The sequence below is a fragment of the Dasypus novemcinctus genome, chromosome 22 (genome assembly GCF_030445035.2).
Source record: "Dasypus novemcinctus isolate mDasNov1 chromosome 22, mDasNov1.1.hap2, whole genome shotgun sequence".
Taxonomy (NCBI): Eukaryota; Metazoa; Chordata; class Mammalia; order Cingulata; family Dasypodidae; genus Dasypus; species Dasypus novemcinctus.
Genome location: NC_080694.1, coordinates 30,016,654 through 30,033,281, shown reverse-complemented (window position 1 = coordinate 30,033,281; position 16,628 = coordinate 30,016,654). Strand labels below are relative to the sequence as shown.

The window sequence follows — 16,628 nt, the reverse complement described above, 5'->3', positions numbered from 1 at the left end:
CAAATATTAAACCCAGATATTAGGACATAATTTTAGGTTTTTATGCAGACTTACTCTGGTTACATAAAATTTTTTTAAAATAAGACTTTTTAAAGCACACCATTAGTGAAACATAAAGAGCATTTCAACTCTGTTATCTTTTCCTAGAATGTACATACTTACCTAAACCTTTACCTACTCCCCTATTCCTTACCCAGGACACTAAAATATGTGGAAACAATGATTCACTCTAAACTAGGACATAATCTTTGCTCTAATGGAAAATTTATTCCTTAAGAATCTGTACCAAAAAAATACAAACATCAAGATACAAGAAAAAATATCATGTTGTGTGTTACTGATGAAACTAAACTGCATTTTAGGATTTTTCAAAAATGGGAAACCTTGAAGAACAGCCTTAAAATTTGGCATTCAACTAAAGAAACTTCAATAAATTGGGCGAGAGATAAACACGAGATTACAGAGGGAAACAATATTTTTTCCTGGAGAAGTGGGAGACTTGATTGCTGCCTGTAAACCATGAAGTGTTTTTAGACAGAAGTAGGTGCAGACTCATTGTGAGTGAGCTCTGTTCTCTTCAATTGTATTATGTTGTGTGTGTAAAATAATTATCTACTGGGACCGTACCATGAGAAATTTAGAGAAGATGAACACTGTCAATTGAAGATTAACTGTCCAGAGTGGGGGAAGTAGAATGAACACCCTCTGGTCCAGGGAACATAATTTAAACTAAGTCACAGTAGAAAACTCTAACGGAGTCTTTGCCTCTTATAATTTACTGTAATAATGTAGCCAGTGTCTAAGTGACAATATTTCAAACATGGCAACAATGATTCCTTCCTCCACTGCCAGAAGTTGAGTTTCCAATAGAAGCAAATTCTAGAGTAACAGCACTGAATAAGGAGGTCCTGCATTTCACCTCCTGGTGTCTTTCACCAATGCCACTCTTCCCATTTCTCCTCAATACCAGATCACCCTTCTCAGAAGAACTGGAAGCACCCACATATTAAGAGCTTTGAGATATATCATCCTAAGTGTGGTTCATATATTTCATCTCCTGGAGTTTCCAGAATGAAGACATTTTGTATTTATTCATTATCCAAGGATGAAATCACCAGTGGAGCAAAAAAAATCACTGGAATGAGCCACAGTTCTCTTTTGCTGTGGGAAGAAAATATCATGGGAGGGAATGCTTTACTGGCAGTAACTGCAGGGATACAGAAAAAGCATCGGGTGTAAAAGTTCACAGATGTAAATTTGTTTTTTTCCTCTTTGAGGTTGCAAGGGATTTGGTTTTCATGGTAGCTAAATTTCTCCCAGTTCAACTGCATAGAAATTTTAAATTTTCAGCATTGTATATTTTAGCTTTAGAGGTTCTATTTATTTCATTATTGAAATATGTTTATGCCAATTTATACATTTGCAATACTCTTTTTAATTTTATAAAACTCATTAAAAAGTGTTGTTTCATATACTGTGTCTGAACAATTTCAAACTCTGACACAGTTAAAGGCCTTTTCCCACGATTTGCTTTTTTTCTGGCTCTTAGTCATGGTAACTTGTTTTCTTAGTGTTTATCTGTATTTAAGATTGTGTTAAGTTAATTTGTTGGGCCCATATTTGTGTGAATTCTTGGAGGTCTTGGTGGAAAAGAGAGGATTTACATTTGAAACTGTTTTACCCTTCGGAAGTCAGAATCACTTAATGCTAATTTTTCCACCTACAGCTTTTCAGGCTACAAAGGGGCTTTGATTTCAAAGTGCACACTGGCTCATCATCGAGAAAGCTTTCCCAACAGGTAGCACCAGTGTCAGTGCAAGTGTTTATCTTGATATCCATATTGCATTAGTGTGTATATACATTCTTAACCTTTAAAATTCTGCTATAATTCCAAAAATATTACTTTTATACAGGTATCTCTTACCTGAATCTTGACTTTTGAGAATTTTGGACTTCATTTTCATGTGAAACCTATTTACTAATACATAATCTCAAATTCTTCAGTGAGGACCATCTTCTAAAATGACAGCTGTCATTTAAATCTACTATCCATCATGGTCCATTTTGTTATTTATTTTGTGGCTAAATTAATTTCTTTTGTTAGGCCAGTGTAGGGATGAATTTAAAAGATTCAGGAAAACCTATAGGTGTGAACCCTCGTATTTTAAAACATCACAAATCAATAGCCTAACTACAGATTTGCAGTAACTAAAAATGAAGGGCAAACTGAACCTAAATATAGTAGAAGGATTTAGATAATAAATATTTACATGGAAAGAAATGAAATAGAATAAAATAATTGAAAGAACCAATGGAATTGATTCTTGGAATAGTTCAATAAAATAGACAATGTTTATTTAGATTGGGAAAGAAAAAACAGAGAGGAATGAAATCACTAAAATCCAGAATGAAACCAGGGATCTTGCTAGATATTGGTGATATTAAAGGGATTATGAATGACTATTATGGACAATTGTCTGCCAATATCTAGATAACCTGGAAGAAATGGACCAATTCTTAGAAACACACAATTTACTCAAATTACTAAATTGACCTAATTGATCTCACCAAAAGTGTAACAAGAGAAGAGATTCAATAATTCATCAAAGACCTCCCCCCAAAAAAATATAAGTGTAGAATCAGATAGTTTCCATAATGAAATCTATGAAATATTCTAAGAAGAAATAATTATAATACTCAAAATCTTCCAATCTGAACTCAGGTTATCTCTCCAAACTCATTCTATGATCCTAAAATTATTTTGATACCAAAGCTACATAAAGACATAAGGAAAGAAAACCAAGGAATAAATTTCTCTAAAAAATATAGATCCAAAATCACTCAACAAAAACTGGCTTATCAAATCCAACAGAATATTAGATGTATCCTTGTCCTTGTGAGATATATCTCAGTACTCAAGAGTGTTCAAAATAAGGAAATCAGTGTAATATACCACATTAACACAACGAAAAGAAAAATCACATGAAAATCTCAATTAGTGCAAAAATGTGAGTGATACATTCCAACACTGTTTCATGATAAAAACACTCAGAATAATAAAAAAAGAAAGTACCTTCCTCAACATGATTAACAGCATATATGTGAAAACACAAGTAATCTTATATTCAATGCTGAAAGAATGAAAGCCATCCTCTTAAGCTCTGGAACAAGACAAGGATGGCTTCTTTCTCTATTGCTATTCAGTAATGTACTGGAAGCTAGGAAATTAAGCCACAAAAATAAATAAAATGAATACAAATTAGAAAGGAAGAAGTAAAACTATCTGTTTCCATGATGTCACTTTCGTTTATAGGGAATATGACAAAGCATCCACAAGAAACCTCTAGATCTCATAAATGAATGCAGCCAAATACAAGGTATGAGATTTTTTTTTAGTTTCTGGGGGTCAAGGATTGAACACTGAAGGTGTTCTATCACCTGAGCCATATCCACTCCAAGCTGTGGAAGTAACATGCAAAAATTTGTCCTGATTTATACACCTGCAAAGAACATTCTTAATTGTACATTTAAAAAATCCATATACCATAGCATCTAAAACAACAAATTACTTAGGAATAATTTTAACTGAATAGGTTAAGGGCTTGCACAATGAAAACTAGAAAATACTGTTGCAATAAATTAGAGAGGGTGTAAGGAATTGGTAAGATATTCTGTGTTCATGGATAGGAAGAAATCCTATTATTAAGTTACCAGTACTACCCAGAAATCCATAGCTTCATTTTCATCCCTGTCAAAGTCCCAGGAGACTTTTTAAGCATAAATGGAAAGGTAAATCTTTATTCAGATGGAATTATATTTTATCAGGATTGAGTATACTATGTTAAGAAGATCTATTTATTTTCATGTCTTTGGCCTTTTTAGACTTGGAGATGTTTGAGATCAAGCACAAAATCTTATATCTTTCATCATCCCCAGAATATAGTTTAGTGCTTACCTTACAGTATTCTGAAAAAATATTTATTTAATGACTGGGAAAACAAAGAGTTGAGTGAGTTGAGCAGATATTGTTAACTATGCTGGAGAAAACAGAAGCAGTGAGACTTGAGGAAATCTTGTTTAGAGAGGATGGCCTCATGAATGAGAGCCAATGCCAGAAGAGACAGGTAAGATTCAGAAGAGATTTTAGTGTATCCAGAATCTCTCTCCAGACTGAGCAATAGGGAAATCACTCAGGGGAATCTTGCAATCCAAGAGCCCACACCTAAAGAGAGGTGACCTACTCCTGGGAGGAAGGAGTGCACTGGGAAAAGAGATGAACATGGAGCTCCAAAGCTGTCTCCCAAAGGTCAAAATTGGCACAAGATTTTATAGTGTTTTTCTTTCTTTCCTCTGGAAAATTAAATATCTCATGGAGGAGAAAAGCAAAAGGATACTTCATTAATGATGCTCATGGGAATTACATCCATCAAGGTACAGAAACCCTAAATGCTTCCCTAAACTACTTCAAGTCTACATTTCTCTGATGATGAGGAAACACAATTGTATTTTCTAGAGACCTTGTGAGTGGGAGCATCTCCCTGACCTTCCTGGGAGCAGTGCTTCCACCTTCATCTTCATTCAAGAAAGAATTGGTGAGCTTAGACCCTTCCTTGGTAACTTCAGAGATTCCTCACAGGTACTGGGGGAATGTGTTATGGCTAAAAGTAACCCTGTTATTAGTGGTAACTTGAGACCTAACAGGGTACATACAAAAAGGAAGCAAAATATTTCAAAGTTCTGCCTATCTAAAAAGCCTGAGTGCAAGTAGATACTGGGTACCTAAAATATCTTCCTTCTACAATCTGTCTTTTCTGGCCTTAGCTCTCAGTTATGGGGCTTCCCTCTCTTAGCAAGATTTTTTCTTGTTTCACTGCTTCTTCTTTCTCCACATTTCTTAGATGTGTCTGTTTCTTCACTTTCCTCTTTGTAGATATTACCAGTAGAGAAGTTATGAGCTTAAAAAACAATCATCAAAATGGACACGATGCCCTCACAACACCCCTCTAAGAACACCTTACTTTGTTGTGGAATATTTGCTACAGATTGAGTTAATAAGAGGTGTATGAGTTGTATGCATTGGTGATGTGTCATTTTTTACTTTTCTGCTTAGGCTCACTGTATTGTATTAACTAACCCCCAAATCACTGACCTGCTCTTAAAAAAACAACAACAAGAAAAGAGGAAGGAAGGAAATAAGGAAGGTAGGAAGGAAGGATGGAAAAGGAAAAAAGCTTTATATTGTGTTAATACTTTTTGTTGATCAAATCACAGGGAAACATGTACTGTAACTGAATAAAACATGTATCAAATTGTTGGTGTAAGTATTACTAATGGGTAGAATTACACAGCAAATATCAGATCATTCCTTTTATAGGACAATATGCCACTTAAAATAAATTTGAGATGAAAAGAAAAACATAATTTCTAAGCAATAACAGTACTTTATTATTTTAGGAAATGTGGTAGTTATCTTCTACCACATGAACACACAGTTTGACAATTAGAAGGTGCAAAAGCTTTTTGAATACTTTTAAGAATTTGGTGTGGAAAGTTGACAAATGAGATGGTTCTTTCACTAAATAGTAACTAGGCTCATCATACCTTTTATTTATTTGGGGTGGTCTTTTTATTATATCTGAAAGTTGAAGGTATTTCTGTCATAGCTGTAAACAAACTTATCATAAATATGTTAAAACATATTCTGCATACTATGATTTGCATATCTTTTTGACCTGAAAATCTGAAGGCTAATTCAAACTGGCATGTTTTAGACATTTCAATAAAATCAAAACCTATTTTAATACCAAATCTTTAGATTTCCTGAAGAATTTAGTGAAAAATGATAGAACATACATTAAAATGGACAAAATTTTGGAAGTTCAATTCAATAAAATATAATATAACCTCCAAAAACCTTTCAGATATTCTGCTTGAGGTTTTGTAATATTTAAGTGATTTATGTTAAGCACAGTGCAATATCGTGAATTCATTTTTACCAGTAAACTATAAAATGCAAATTTTTGAGTTGCATTTATGTTAGTATAATAAAAAATTAAAATACACAAATAATTTTCTTTTTAGTCTTTACTAAAATAAATTATACTTGATCTATTAACTAAATTATTTGAGCATTCTTAAAGTACATGGAGGAAATTAACTGAGACATTCACTATAAGGTACATGGTATCTAAAAATCTCTCAATATAGTTCTCATAATCAGCAATCATTTTATAGATGAGGGACTACATTATAGGTCTTAACATGTTACAAACATTATATTCCTAATAGATTTGGAATAACATGATCAATTAAAGGGTTTTAGCAGTCATGATTTTATGTCAGAGGAACACAGATCTCTACTTTCTTGAAGAGAATGGCAATTTTCTGATAGTAACTCCTAGAGTACACTGTATCCAGAAACCATGCCAGTGATTTGGAAAATCAAGAGACCTAGGGCACATGGGCCCCTCAGTGTTAACTTTTGGTGTAAATTTTAAGTCAATGTTGGAGGTAAGTTACTACCAGGTTAGAGGTGTGGAAGAGAGGAGAGTTCTTGGAAGAGGAATAGTAAACTCTTGACTTCCCTGACTCATAACCCAGTGTTTGGAGAACAGAAAATCAAGAAAAACATTCTCCCTCCCCAGATCAATGTCAAAGAAGGAAATGATTATTCAAGTTTGGATCAACAAAAAGGCAGATGCTCCCTAATGAGCAGATATAGAGAAGCTGTAAATATCTCCTCTGCTGCACTCAGTTATCTTATGTACACTCAGGCTGGATGGCATATGGGTGTTTCTTTGGGGTCCCAAGTCTGGTTTAAGGACTGATGCCCGACTCTCTTCTGCTGTCTTTTGTGGGGGTACAGCCTCAGTCTCCTTCACCAACCAAGGACTTTGGACTTCTACAGAAATACCATCTTACCAATTCCATCCAAGCGAGTCAGAGGGCTCAGCAGAACATGCAGGGAAGATTCCGGTTGGATGGAATTTGGGAGTTTTGACTTGAGCTCATCTGGGATCTACTCCAGCCTGACCCAGAGCTGAATGATCATTGTACTAGTTCTCAGGCCTGCTAAGATAATGGATTTTTTTTTATGTTAAAAATGATTGTCCATTTGAGTCAGTAATACAGGACACATTACAGATGACTAAGAAAGGAGAAAGGAAACCCATTTAGAAGAGGGAAAAGCAGGGATAAAGCAGTTCCAGGAAAAGGGAAATACCTGTCCAAGGAGTTTTGTAGTTAGGTGGGAATAGGGGAATGGGCTAGTAGCAGTGGCAGAATGTTCAGTGAATTGAGGCATTACTTTTTTTTGTTTTACATTTAGGATGAGGTATATTTAAGCAAATGTCTCTTTGATAGGAAATATCTAATATAATGGAGGTAGATATTTCCTTTCAGTAGCATTTCATGAGGCATATACTCACACATTGGATAGTCACATAAAAAAAGTTGTTTTTATATAATGGGTGGAATTTATATACAATATTTACTCAGTGACCTTTTTTTTTTTTTAATAAAGATCAGGTCTTTACTGAAAATTATTAAAAAATATCACAGCAGCACGCCCTTTAAGGTATTTCAAAGCACTCTTCAAGACCAGAGGCTCACAGTTTATTTCATAAAAGCACAATTTATTAAGTGTGAGCTCTTGCACACTCAGGGACCTGGGGCAATTATGGTTCTGTACAAGCCGAGTTTGTGGTTTGGCCTGAATGTTGCTGCTGGGGGCTGGAGAAAAGGACCTATTTTATTGTTTAAGAGGCTTTGGTTTTCTGGTCACAGGCTTCCAGCTTGGGGATGGAGAAGCTGTGTGGCAGCCTCCTCCCCCTGCACCTCAGCAATTACGCCTATCAGGCAAGTTACATATCTTGTCTGTTGGTCATTTGCATTCCCCATTGCAGCTTATTTTTGCAACTCTCTACCTTTATATATTAGGGTGTATGTCCTTCTTCTTTATAAGTAAACTTTCAATAAAAAAACTGCAAGTTTTTTCCTTCAACTTTGCTCTTTGCCATTTAGTTCTTCTATGTCTTTATAAACACTTTTGGAGGAATGTGTTAATGTCTATCATTATATATGATGTTCACCTCATTATTTTTCAAACTTAGAAAGTTCTGCTTCCATTAGATTAATAGATCAATTTTTAATTCCATACCAACTGTTTTTCCTCATTGTGCCTTTTGGGGTTAGATCTACTTCTGAAATTGCATCACTTTCTGCCATCCTTTGGAAGGCATTTTACTTTGCAGTGGACCACAGGTTGCTTTTATTCTTTACATAATCTGGAGCAATTTTCAGTCTGCTCTTGCTGGAAAAGCAACAATGGAACTGAAATAAGGCTGTTGAATAGGCTCTGAGAGATGCAGAAAGAATGACAATTGAGAGTCTAAGATTCAAAATAAGACATATCTGATTCCAAAAATTTTGCCCTTAATAAAATTTAAAAAGACATCAAATGCACCATATAAAAATTCCCAACATTGTTGTACTAGTTACATATTTTCAGTTGTGAAACATTTGTTTATTCCCATAGGTCATTTTATGCTTGAAGCGACCATTCTATTAAGTGTCTTGTCATTGTAAAAGATATCACTGCCTTTGTCTTTTTTGTGAATTTCTTTTTGTTCTTTTTTTAGTTTTTCTTGGCTTCAAGGGTGATAAAACTGGAATTGGATTGCCATCAGAAGCAAGAAAGGATTTCTTCATCACAATTTCTCATGTGATGCTTGAGTTTTTATCTTTCCTTTTAAGTCCATTTAATTCCTTCCTGTCTTATTACTGAGCAGATATTTTATGTTTCTTTAAATAAAGGGAATAAAGTGATGATAACAAAAGGGAGCACTGAGTTCACATGAGCATGGGAGGCTTGTCAGCTAGAATTTCAGAGCACCATTTCTAAATACTTGGAGAATGGAAAAACTGATGTTGTCAGCTTGCATTTTATTTACTCCTGGATTATCTGTGTGGCTGAGTATGAGAAGAGCATGATGTTAACTCCAGCCCAATGATGCTAAGGTGTGCATTATGTGTGTGTGTGTGTGTGTGTGTGAAGTAAGCAGTCCTCAGAGCAGTGGTATCTAAGCTCATATATTACAATAGGTGTCTTCTATAGTACAGAGCCTGGAGGCTATTCTAAAAATGCCAATAGGACCAGTTCCATTCCATTTGGTGGGATAGCTTTGCATCCAAATTAATGAATAGTGAGAGGTTCAGAATATGGATAAAGAACTCCCTGAATCTGAAGATTCAGCAGCAACAAGGCTGCCTTGTTCTTAAACTTCCTCTGAAATCATCTCTATTCACTATCCTCGTAATCATTTCCCTGCCACACTGACCTCCTTGTTCACTCTGAACATTGGAAAAAAGTCATTTTTAGGGTCTTTTTCCTAGAAGTTATCCCACTGGGCACAAATTTCCCTTTACATCCTCATGGCTACTGCCTTCTTTTCCTTTAGGTGCCTCTTTGAATTTCACATCATATATGGGACTTTTCTGAACACCAAGTGAAAAACAGCTCCATCATTTCACTTTTTTTACCTGCTTTCTTTTCCTTAAAGTATGTGAAATCATCCCCTTTGTAATATGATTATGTTTTAATTGCATGTATTCTATATGTGCTGATGGTTGGGACTTTTGAGTTACAGCATTGTAAACTCATTGCCACAACTCTACTTGCCTCTTAGTCACAACTCAATACATATTCCACAAATGAATGAATATCTCATGAAATCCATAGTGTTCATGAATTCTTGGTAAAGGGCTGAGTTTGGGGGATGGAATTCCTAGTCAGAGGTGGCACTACAAATACCCTAAAGGGATAAGATCTATATAAATAATATAATATTAAATTTATCACTGAAATAGGCAATGTAACATTTCTGTTTGGACAGTGCTACTTGCTTTGTGAAACTATGCATGTTCCTTTTTGTTTCTTCTTAGTCTCATCAGGCATATGGGACCTGGAAATGAAACGCAAATTTCAGAATTTCTTCTCCTGGGATTTACAGAAGTTCCAGAAGTGCAACCCCTCCTCTTTGGTTGTCCTGTCCATGTACCTGGTCACCATTTTTGGGAACCTGCTCATCATCCTGGCCATCATCATTGACTGTCACCTCCACACACCCATGTACTTCTTCCTCTCAATCTTATCCCTTTGTGATATTGGTTTATCCTCCACTACTGTCCCAAAGATGCTGGTGAACATCCAGGCACAGAGTAGAGTCATAATCTATGCAGGCTGCCTCACCCAGATGTATTTTTTCTTGCTCTTTGGAGGGTTGGATGACTGCCTCCTGGCCGTGATGGCCTATGACCGCTTTGTGGCCATCTGCCACCCCCTTCACTATACAGTCGATATGAAACCCTGGATCTGTGTCCTTATGGCTCTGGGGTCCTGGACCATGAGTGTTATGGAATCCTGTTTACAGAGTTTATTGGTGTCACAACTGTCCTTTTGTTCAAGTGTAGAAATCCCAAACTTTTTCTGTGAACTTCGTCAGATGGTCCAACTTGCCTGTTCTGACACTTTTCTCAATTACTTAGTAATGTATTTAATAGCTGGAGTGCTGGCCGGGGGTCCCCTTGCTGGAATCCTTTTCTCCTACTATAAGATTGTTTCCTCTGTATTTGCAATCTCGTCAGCTCAGGGGAAATATAAAGCATTTTCAACCTGTGCATCTCACCTCTCAGTAGTCTCCTTATTTTATTTTACAACCATAGGGGTGTACCTCAGTCCTGCTGCTTCACACAGCACACATTCAGGTGCACCAGCCACGGTCATGTACACCATGGTCACACCCATGCTGAACCCCTTCATCTATAGTCTGAGGAATAAAGATATAAAGAAGGCTCTGAAAAAATGCTTTGGGAGGAAAGTCTGCAAAGTGTCATTTGTCTTGCAGCAGCTGAAAGGCCAGTTTTAGCAGCTCCTAAACCTTCAGACCTACATATTTCCTTTCTTTGTTCAGTAGGTGCATATAGACCTGCCTAGAGTCAAGATGATCTCAAAAATGAAGAAGTAAAATTTTAAATCACACATTGTGTTATAGAGCAAGATTTTATTTTTGATAATGAAAGAGTTCTCCTTGAAGTATGCATGATTCATGTACATGTTTAAGGAGTTTTTCAGTGTTGTTCAGGAATGGGTTGCATTTTCTGAATAATTTCATTGGATCACCTCCTGTTCCTGCTTGAATTCTACCAATGTTGCCTATGAATATCACTTCTTGATTTCCTCTGAATAGAATATCTGCTTTTGTTCAAAACTGTCATAAAATTTAAAGAGGTGACAAATTACAACCTAGGTATTTCCTCTATCAGTCAGTAATTTATCTCTTGTTAAAAATCAAATTTATTGATACAGCTTAATAAAGCATACAATCCACCCAGAGTGTTCAATTAATGGTATTTGGTTAATCACATAGACCTGTATTCATTAATTTCTAATATATATTCTTGATCAGATATGACTAAACACAGGAGGTTGACATTTTGGCTATCATACCTCTTTTAATGGAGTGTTCTGATTTGCAGCCATAAATTGCTACTGCACAAACCTCCATGCCATTGCAAATACTTATGGCTACCTAGATGGTGACATTCATTGTATGATATTTTAAAAAGCAATTTTATTAAATAATAATCACACACTGTACAATACATACAAAGTGTACATTCAGTTGCCTTTGGTATAATTAAAGACTTCTTCATTCATCACTGCAATCAACTTTATTTACTTTTACAATTTATTTTATTTATTTATTTATTTTTAATTTTCTTAAATTTTTTATTTTTTTATTCATTTTTAAAAAATATTACATTTAAAAAATATGAGGTCCCCATTCACTCCCACCACCCCCACCCCACCATTCCCTCCACAGCCACACTCTCCCAATCATCACGACACATCCATTGCATTTGGTGAGTACATCTCTGGGCATCGCTGCACCTCATGGTCAATGGTCCACATCATAGCCCATACTCTCCCATGTTCCATCCAGTGGACTGTGGGAGGATCTACAATGTCCGGTAATTGTCCCTGCAATGCCACCCAGGACAACTTCAAGTCCCAAAAATGCCTCCACATCTCATCTCTTCCTCCCATTCCCTGCACCCAGCAACCACCATGGCCACTTTTTCCACACGAATGCCACATTTTCTCAATTACTAACCACAATAGTTCATGAATAGAATATCAGTAAGTCCATTCTGATCCTTACTGTATTCCTCTTTCCTGTGGACCTTGGCTTGGTTGTGTCCATTCCACATCTATGTCAAGAGGGGGCTTAGAGTCCACATGGATACTGGATGTAATCCTCCTGCTTTCAGTTGTAGGCACTCTTGGCTCTGTGGTGTGGTGGTTGACATTCTTCAACTCCATGTTAGCTGAGTGGGATAAGTCCAATAAACCAGAGTGTAGGAGCTTGAAGTCTGTTGAGGCTCAGGGCCTGGCTATCATATTGTCAGTCCAAGGATTCAGATCCCCTAGATAGATCTTAAACCCCAGCATCAACTACAATTCCAGTAAAGTAACAGGGAAGGCTTGTGAAAAGAGATCACATCTGAGTCCAGCTCCATCACGCAGAGACACCGACTCCAAAGAAGGGCCAACTGACATGGCAGTGAACTCCATCTGCCATGACCATAAAACCTGTGGGTCTCTTTAGCCCTCAAAAGAACCAATACCTGGGGTTGTATCTACTTTATCTGTCGCTGAGACTTTGCTCAGGTGTGCATAAGGGCAATCCTTCTGACAAACTCCAGACTCTTTTTTAGAGACTCATAGCCATATAAACTCATTTGTCCTTTCCATTTCCCCCTTAATTTAGGTCAAACAGCATTTTTAACTCCTGTTATTATATGTAGACAGGGATATTCTGCTGGTCCACGTTGAACCTTTAATTAAAGGTCATTTTCTAGTTACATGATCAGCTGGTACTTGGTATGGATCCCTCAGTGCCAGGGAGGCTCATCCCCGGGTGTCATGTCCCATGCTGGGGGAAAGGCAGTGCATTTATATGCTGAGTTTGGCTTTGAGACTGGCCACATTTGAGTAACACGGAGGCTGTCAGGAGGGAACCCTTAGGCACAGTGGTGCTCTAGGCCATGTTCTTATTTCAGGTGTGTAGGCTCACAAGCATAGTCATTAGTATCAGGGACTCACTGTTGGACCCTCATTCCTTCCTGTCTTTGTTGTTGCACCCAGGGGACTGCTGCTGCTCCCCTAGGGACCAAGGCAGAGCCCCCCCCACCGGCCAGGAACCCAGCACTCCCCCAGCTGTTGTTTTTAATTGTTTCCACTATGAGTATATCCAAACATTTCCATGCACCCCCGACACATGCCCTGTATAACTCCCTGTCAATAACATCCCATACCAGTATTCATCCACTGCCATTGTTGAACCACTCTGTGATCCAAAACTTCCTGAAAAGTGAAACCCAATATAATGTGAGGTTCCCCTAATAGTAAAATGGAATATAGCGATAAGTTTAAAGGTTAGATACAGGATACATATTGATTTGGAAAAATTCTACAGCCTATCTTTTTCTTTTTCTTTTTCCTAATTATTGAGCTTTTCTTCACAAGAGCCCTAGACCACAGTAATTCATATATACAATATACAGTACTTCCACATATCCAATAGAAAATCTTTTCCCTTCCACAGCAATAATCTTTTAACATATTCATACCATATTTACTGAAACTGATATACAGATATTGAGACAATAGCTTTCAAACAAGGTAACATTTTGTTTACATTGTGGTTTATACTTTAGGCTATACAATTTTCTAAATTTTTTGTTATCCTATGTTTTACATTATGATTTATATTATTAGTCTGTCGGCCCCTATATGTTTTTTGGTATCATATTACATGTTTTATATCCATCCTCGTGTATGCTTGTGAAACACTTCTATTGCCCTCACTGTTACGTTGTTTCCATCTATTCAATATCTATTGCCCCCCCCCTGGGGCCCACAATGACAGTCAATCTTCATTTCTTGAGGGCCATGTTCAGAGATACTTGCAACAGTGTTGAGGGCTTGACATGCTCAACTGCCCTAATGCCCTGGGAGCCACCATTTCTCTTGAGAGATACAGTTGCCTCTATTTGATGGCATTAGTCCTCCCCAGGATGTGGGTATACCTTCACTCTCATTATATGGGTTTCTACCTGATGGTATAACCCACTCTGGCAAAATGAGCATTCACATATTCCCTAGAAGTCTGCCTTACATCAGATTATCCCCTTTAAGTATCTTAAGCAGGTAACTTTCCTTATTATATTTTGAAAGGTTTCCTCAGCATTATACTCTCAACCAACACCTGATATTCTCCTATGCTCGTATGTTGCCCTACCCTTCCCCCCATTTCTTGGGCAATATTACCCATCTGTCCATCCCTAGCCCCCCTCAAACCCACAAAGCCCCACCGAAAGGTAACCCTATGCCCCCATTTTATCCCTTCCTTGTACACATACTTACTGCCAGCTTATCATAGATTTCCCCTATGTAGATGCCAGCTTATATCCTTCCTCTACCCCCCGATTTCCTGTAAGCCTATCTTCCAGTCTCTAGCTCTCTGAGGCAGCTTGGTTTACTTATTTCATATCATTGAGGTCATGTAGTATTTGTCCTTCAATGCCTGGGTTGCTTCGTTCAACATAAGGTTCTCAAGATTTATCCATGTTATCATGTGTGTTTGTAGTGTATTTGTTCTGAAAGCCGAGTAGTATTCCATTGTATGTATATACCACATTTTATTGATCCACTCATCTGTTCATGGGCATTTGGGTTGATTCCAACTTTTGGTGATAGTGAACAATGCTGCTATGAACATTGGTGTGCATATATTGGTTTGTGTCCTTTTTTTCAGCCCTGCTGGGTATATACCCAGCAGTGGAATTGCTGGGTCATATGGCAAATCTATGGTTAGTTTTTTGAGAAACTGCCAAACTGTTCTCCAGAATGGTTGGATCCTTCTGCATTCACACCAGCAGTGGATGACTGTTCCCATTTCTTCACATTCTCTCCAGCATTTGTATTTTTCTGTTTTTTTCAAAGCTGCCAATCTTATGGGAGTAAGATGGTATCTCATTGTAGTTTTGATTTGCATTTCCCTGATAGCTAAAGATTTGGAACATTTTTTCATGTGCTTTTTAGCCATTTGTATTTCTTCTTTGGAGAAGTGTCTGTTTAAATCTTTTTCCCATTTTTTAAATTGGTTGTTTATCTTTTTATTTTCAAGATATAGGAGTTCTTTATATATGCAAGTTATAAGTCTCTTATCGGATATATGCTTGCCAAATATTTTCTCCCATTGTATAGGCACACTTTTTACTTTCTTGACAAACTCCTTTGAGGAGCAGAAGGCTGTAATTTTGAGGAAGTCCCATTTATCTATTTGTTCTTTTGCTGCTCGTGCTTTCGGTGTGATGTTCATGAAGACGTTTCCAATTACAAGGTCTTGTAGATGTTTCCTTACACTGCTTTCCAAAGTCTTCATGGTCTTGGCTCTTATATTTAGGTCTTTGATCCATCTAGAGTTGATCTTTGTATAAGGTGTGAGATGGTAATCCTCTTTCATTCTTCTACATATGGATATCCAGTTCTCCAGGCACCATTTGTTAAATAGGCCATTCTCTCCCAGTTGAGAGGGTTTGGTGGCTTTAGCGAATATTATACGGCTATATATATGAGGTTCTACATCAGAACTTTTGATTCAATTCCATTGGTCTGCGTGTCTCTCCTTATGCCAATACCATGCTGTTTTCACTACTGTAGCTTTGTGGTATGTGTTGAAGTCAGGTAGTGTGGTTCCTCCAATTTCGTTTTTCTTTCTTAAAATGTCTTTGGCTATTTGGGGCCTCTTTCCTTTCCAAATAAATTTCATAGTTAGTTTTTCTAGTTCCTTAAAGAAGGCTGTGTTGATTTTTATTGGGATTGCATTGAATGTGTAGATCAGTTTTGGTAGGCTAGACATCTTATTAATATTTAGTCTTCCTATCCATGAACAGGGAATATTCTTCCATTTATTTAGGTCTTCTTTGATTTCCTTGAACAGTCTTGTGTAGTTTATAGTGTATAAGTTTTTTACATCTTTAGTTAAATTTATTCCTAAATATTTGATTTTTTAATTTACTATTGTAAATGGTATTTGTTTCTTGATTTCCTCCTGAGCTTGCTCATTATTGGTGTAGAGAAATGCTACAGATTTTTGTGCATTGATCTTGTAACCTGTGACTTTACTGAACTCATTTATGAGTTCTAGAAGCTTTGTTTTAGACCTCTCAGGGTTTTCTATGTATAGGATCATGTCATCTGTAAATAATGATATTTTGACTTCTTCCTTTCCAATTTGAATGCCTTTTATATCTGGTTGTTGCCTCAGTGCTCGAGCAAGTACTTCTAAGACAATGTTAAATAGAAGAGGAGACAATGGGCATCCTTGTCTTGTTCCTGACTTTAGAGGGAAGGATTTTAGGATTTCGCCATTGTAAACAATGTTGGCTGTAGGTTTTTCATATATACTCTTTATCATGTTCAAAAAGTTTCCTTGTATTCCGATCTTTTGGAGTGTTTTTATCAAGAAAGGGTGCTGTATTTTGTCAAAAGCTTTTTCTGC

General features: G+C 36.8%; 1 protein-coding gene and 1 pseudogene across 1 annotated transcript in view; one reads left to right on the top strand and one right to left on the bottom strand.

Annotated features, from left to right (window-relative positions):
• Window positions 1-9,955: 9,955 nt before the first annotated feature.
• On the top strand, window positions 9,956-10,925 carry LOC139437344 (olfactory receptor 7A17-like; annotated as a pseudogene).
• Window positions 10,926-11,221: 296 nt separating this feature from the next.
• Window positions 11,222-16,628, bottom strand: part of LOC139437343 (olfactory receptor 7A10-like) — a 77,210-nt gene continuing 71,803 nt past the window's right edge. Inside the window, exon 3 of the mRNA XM_071211069.1 lies at window positions 11,222-11,267. Coding sequence (XP_071067170.1) covers window positions 11,222-11,267 — 46 coding nt within the window. The remainder of the gene's footprint in view (window positions 11,268-16,628) is intronic.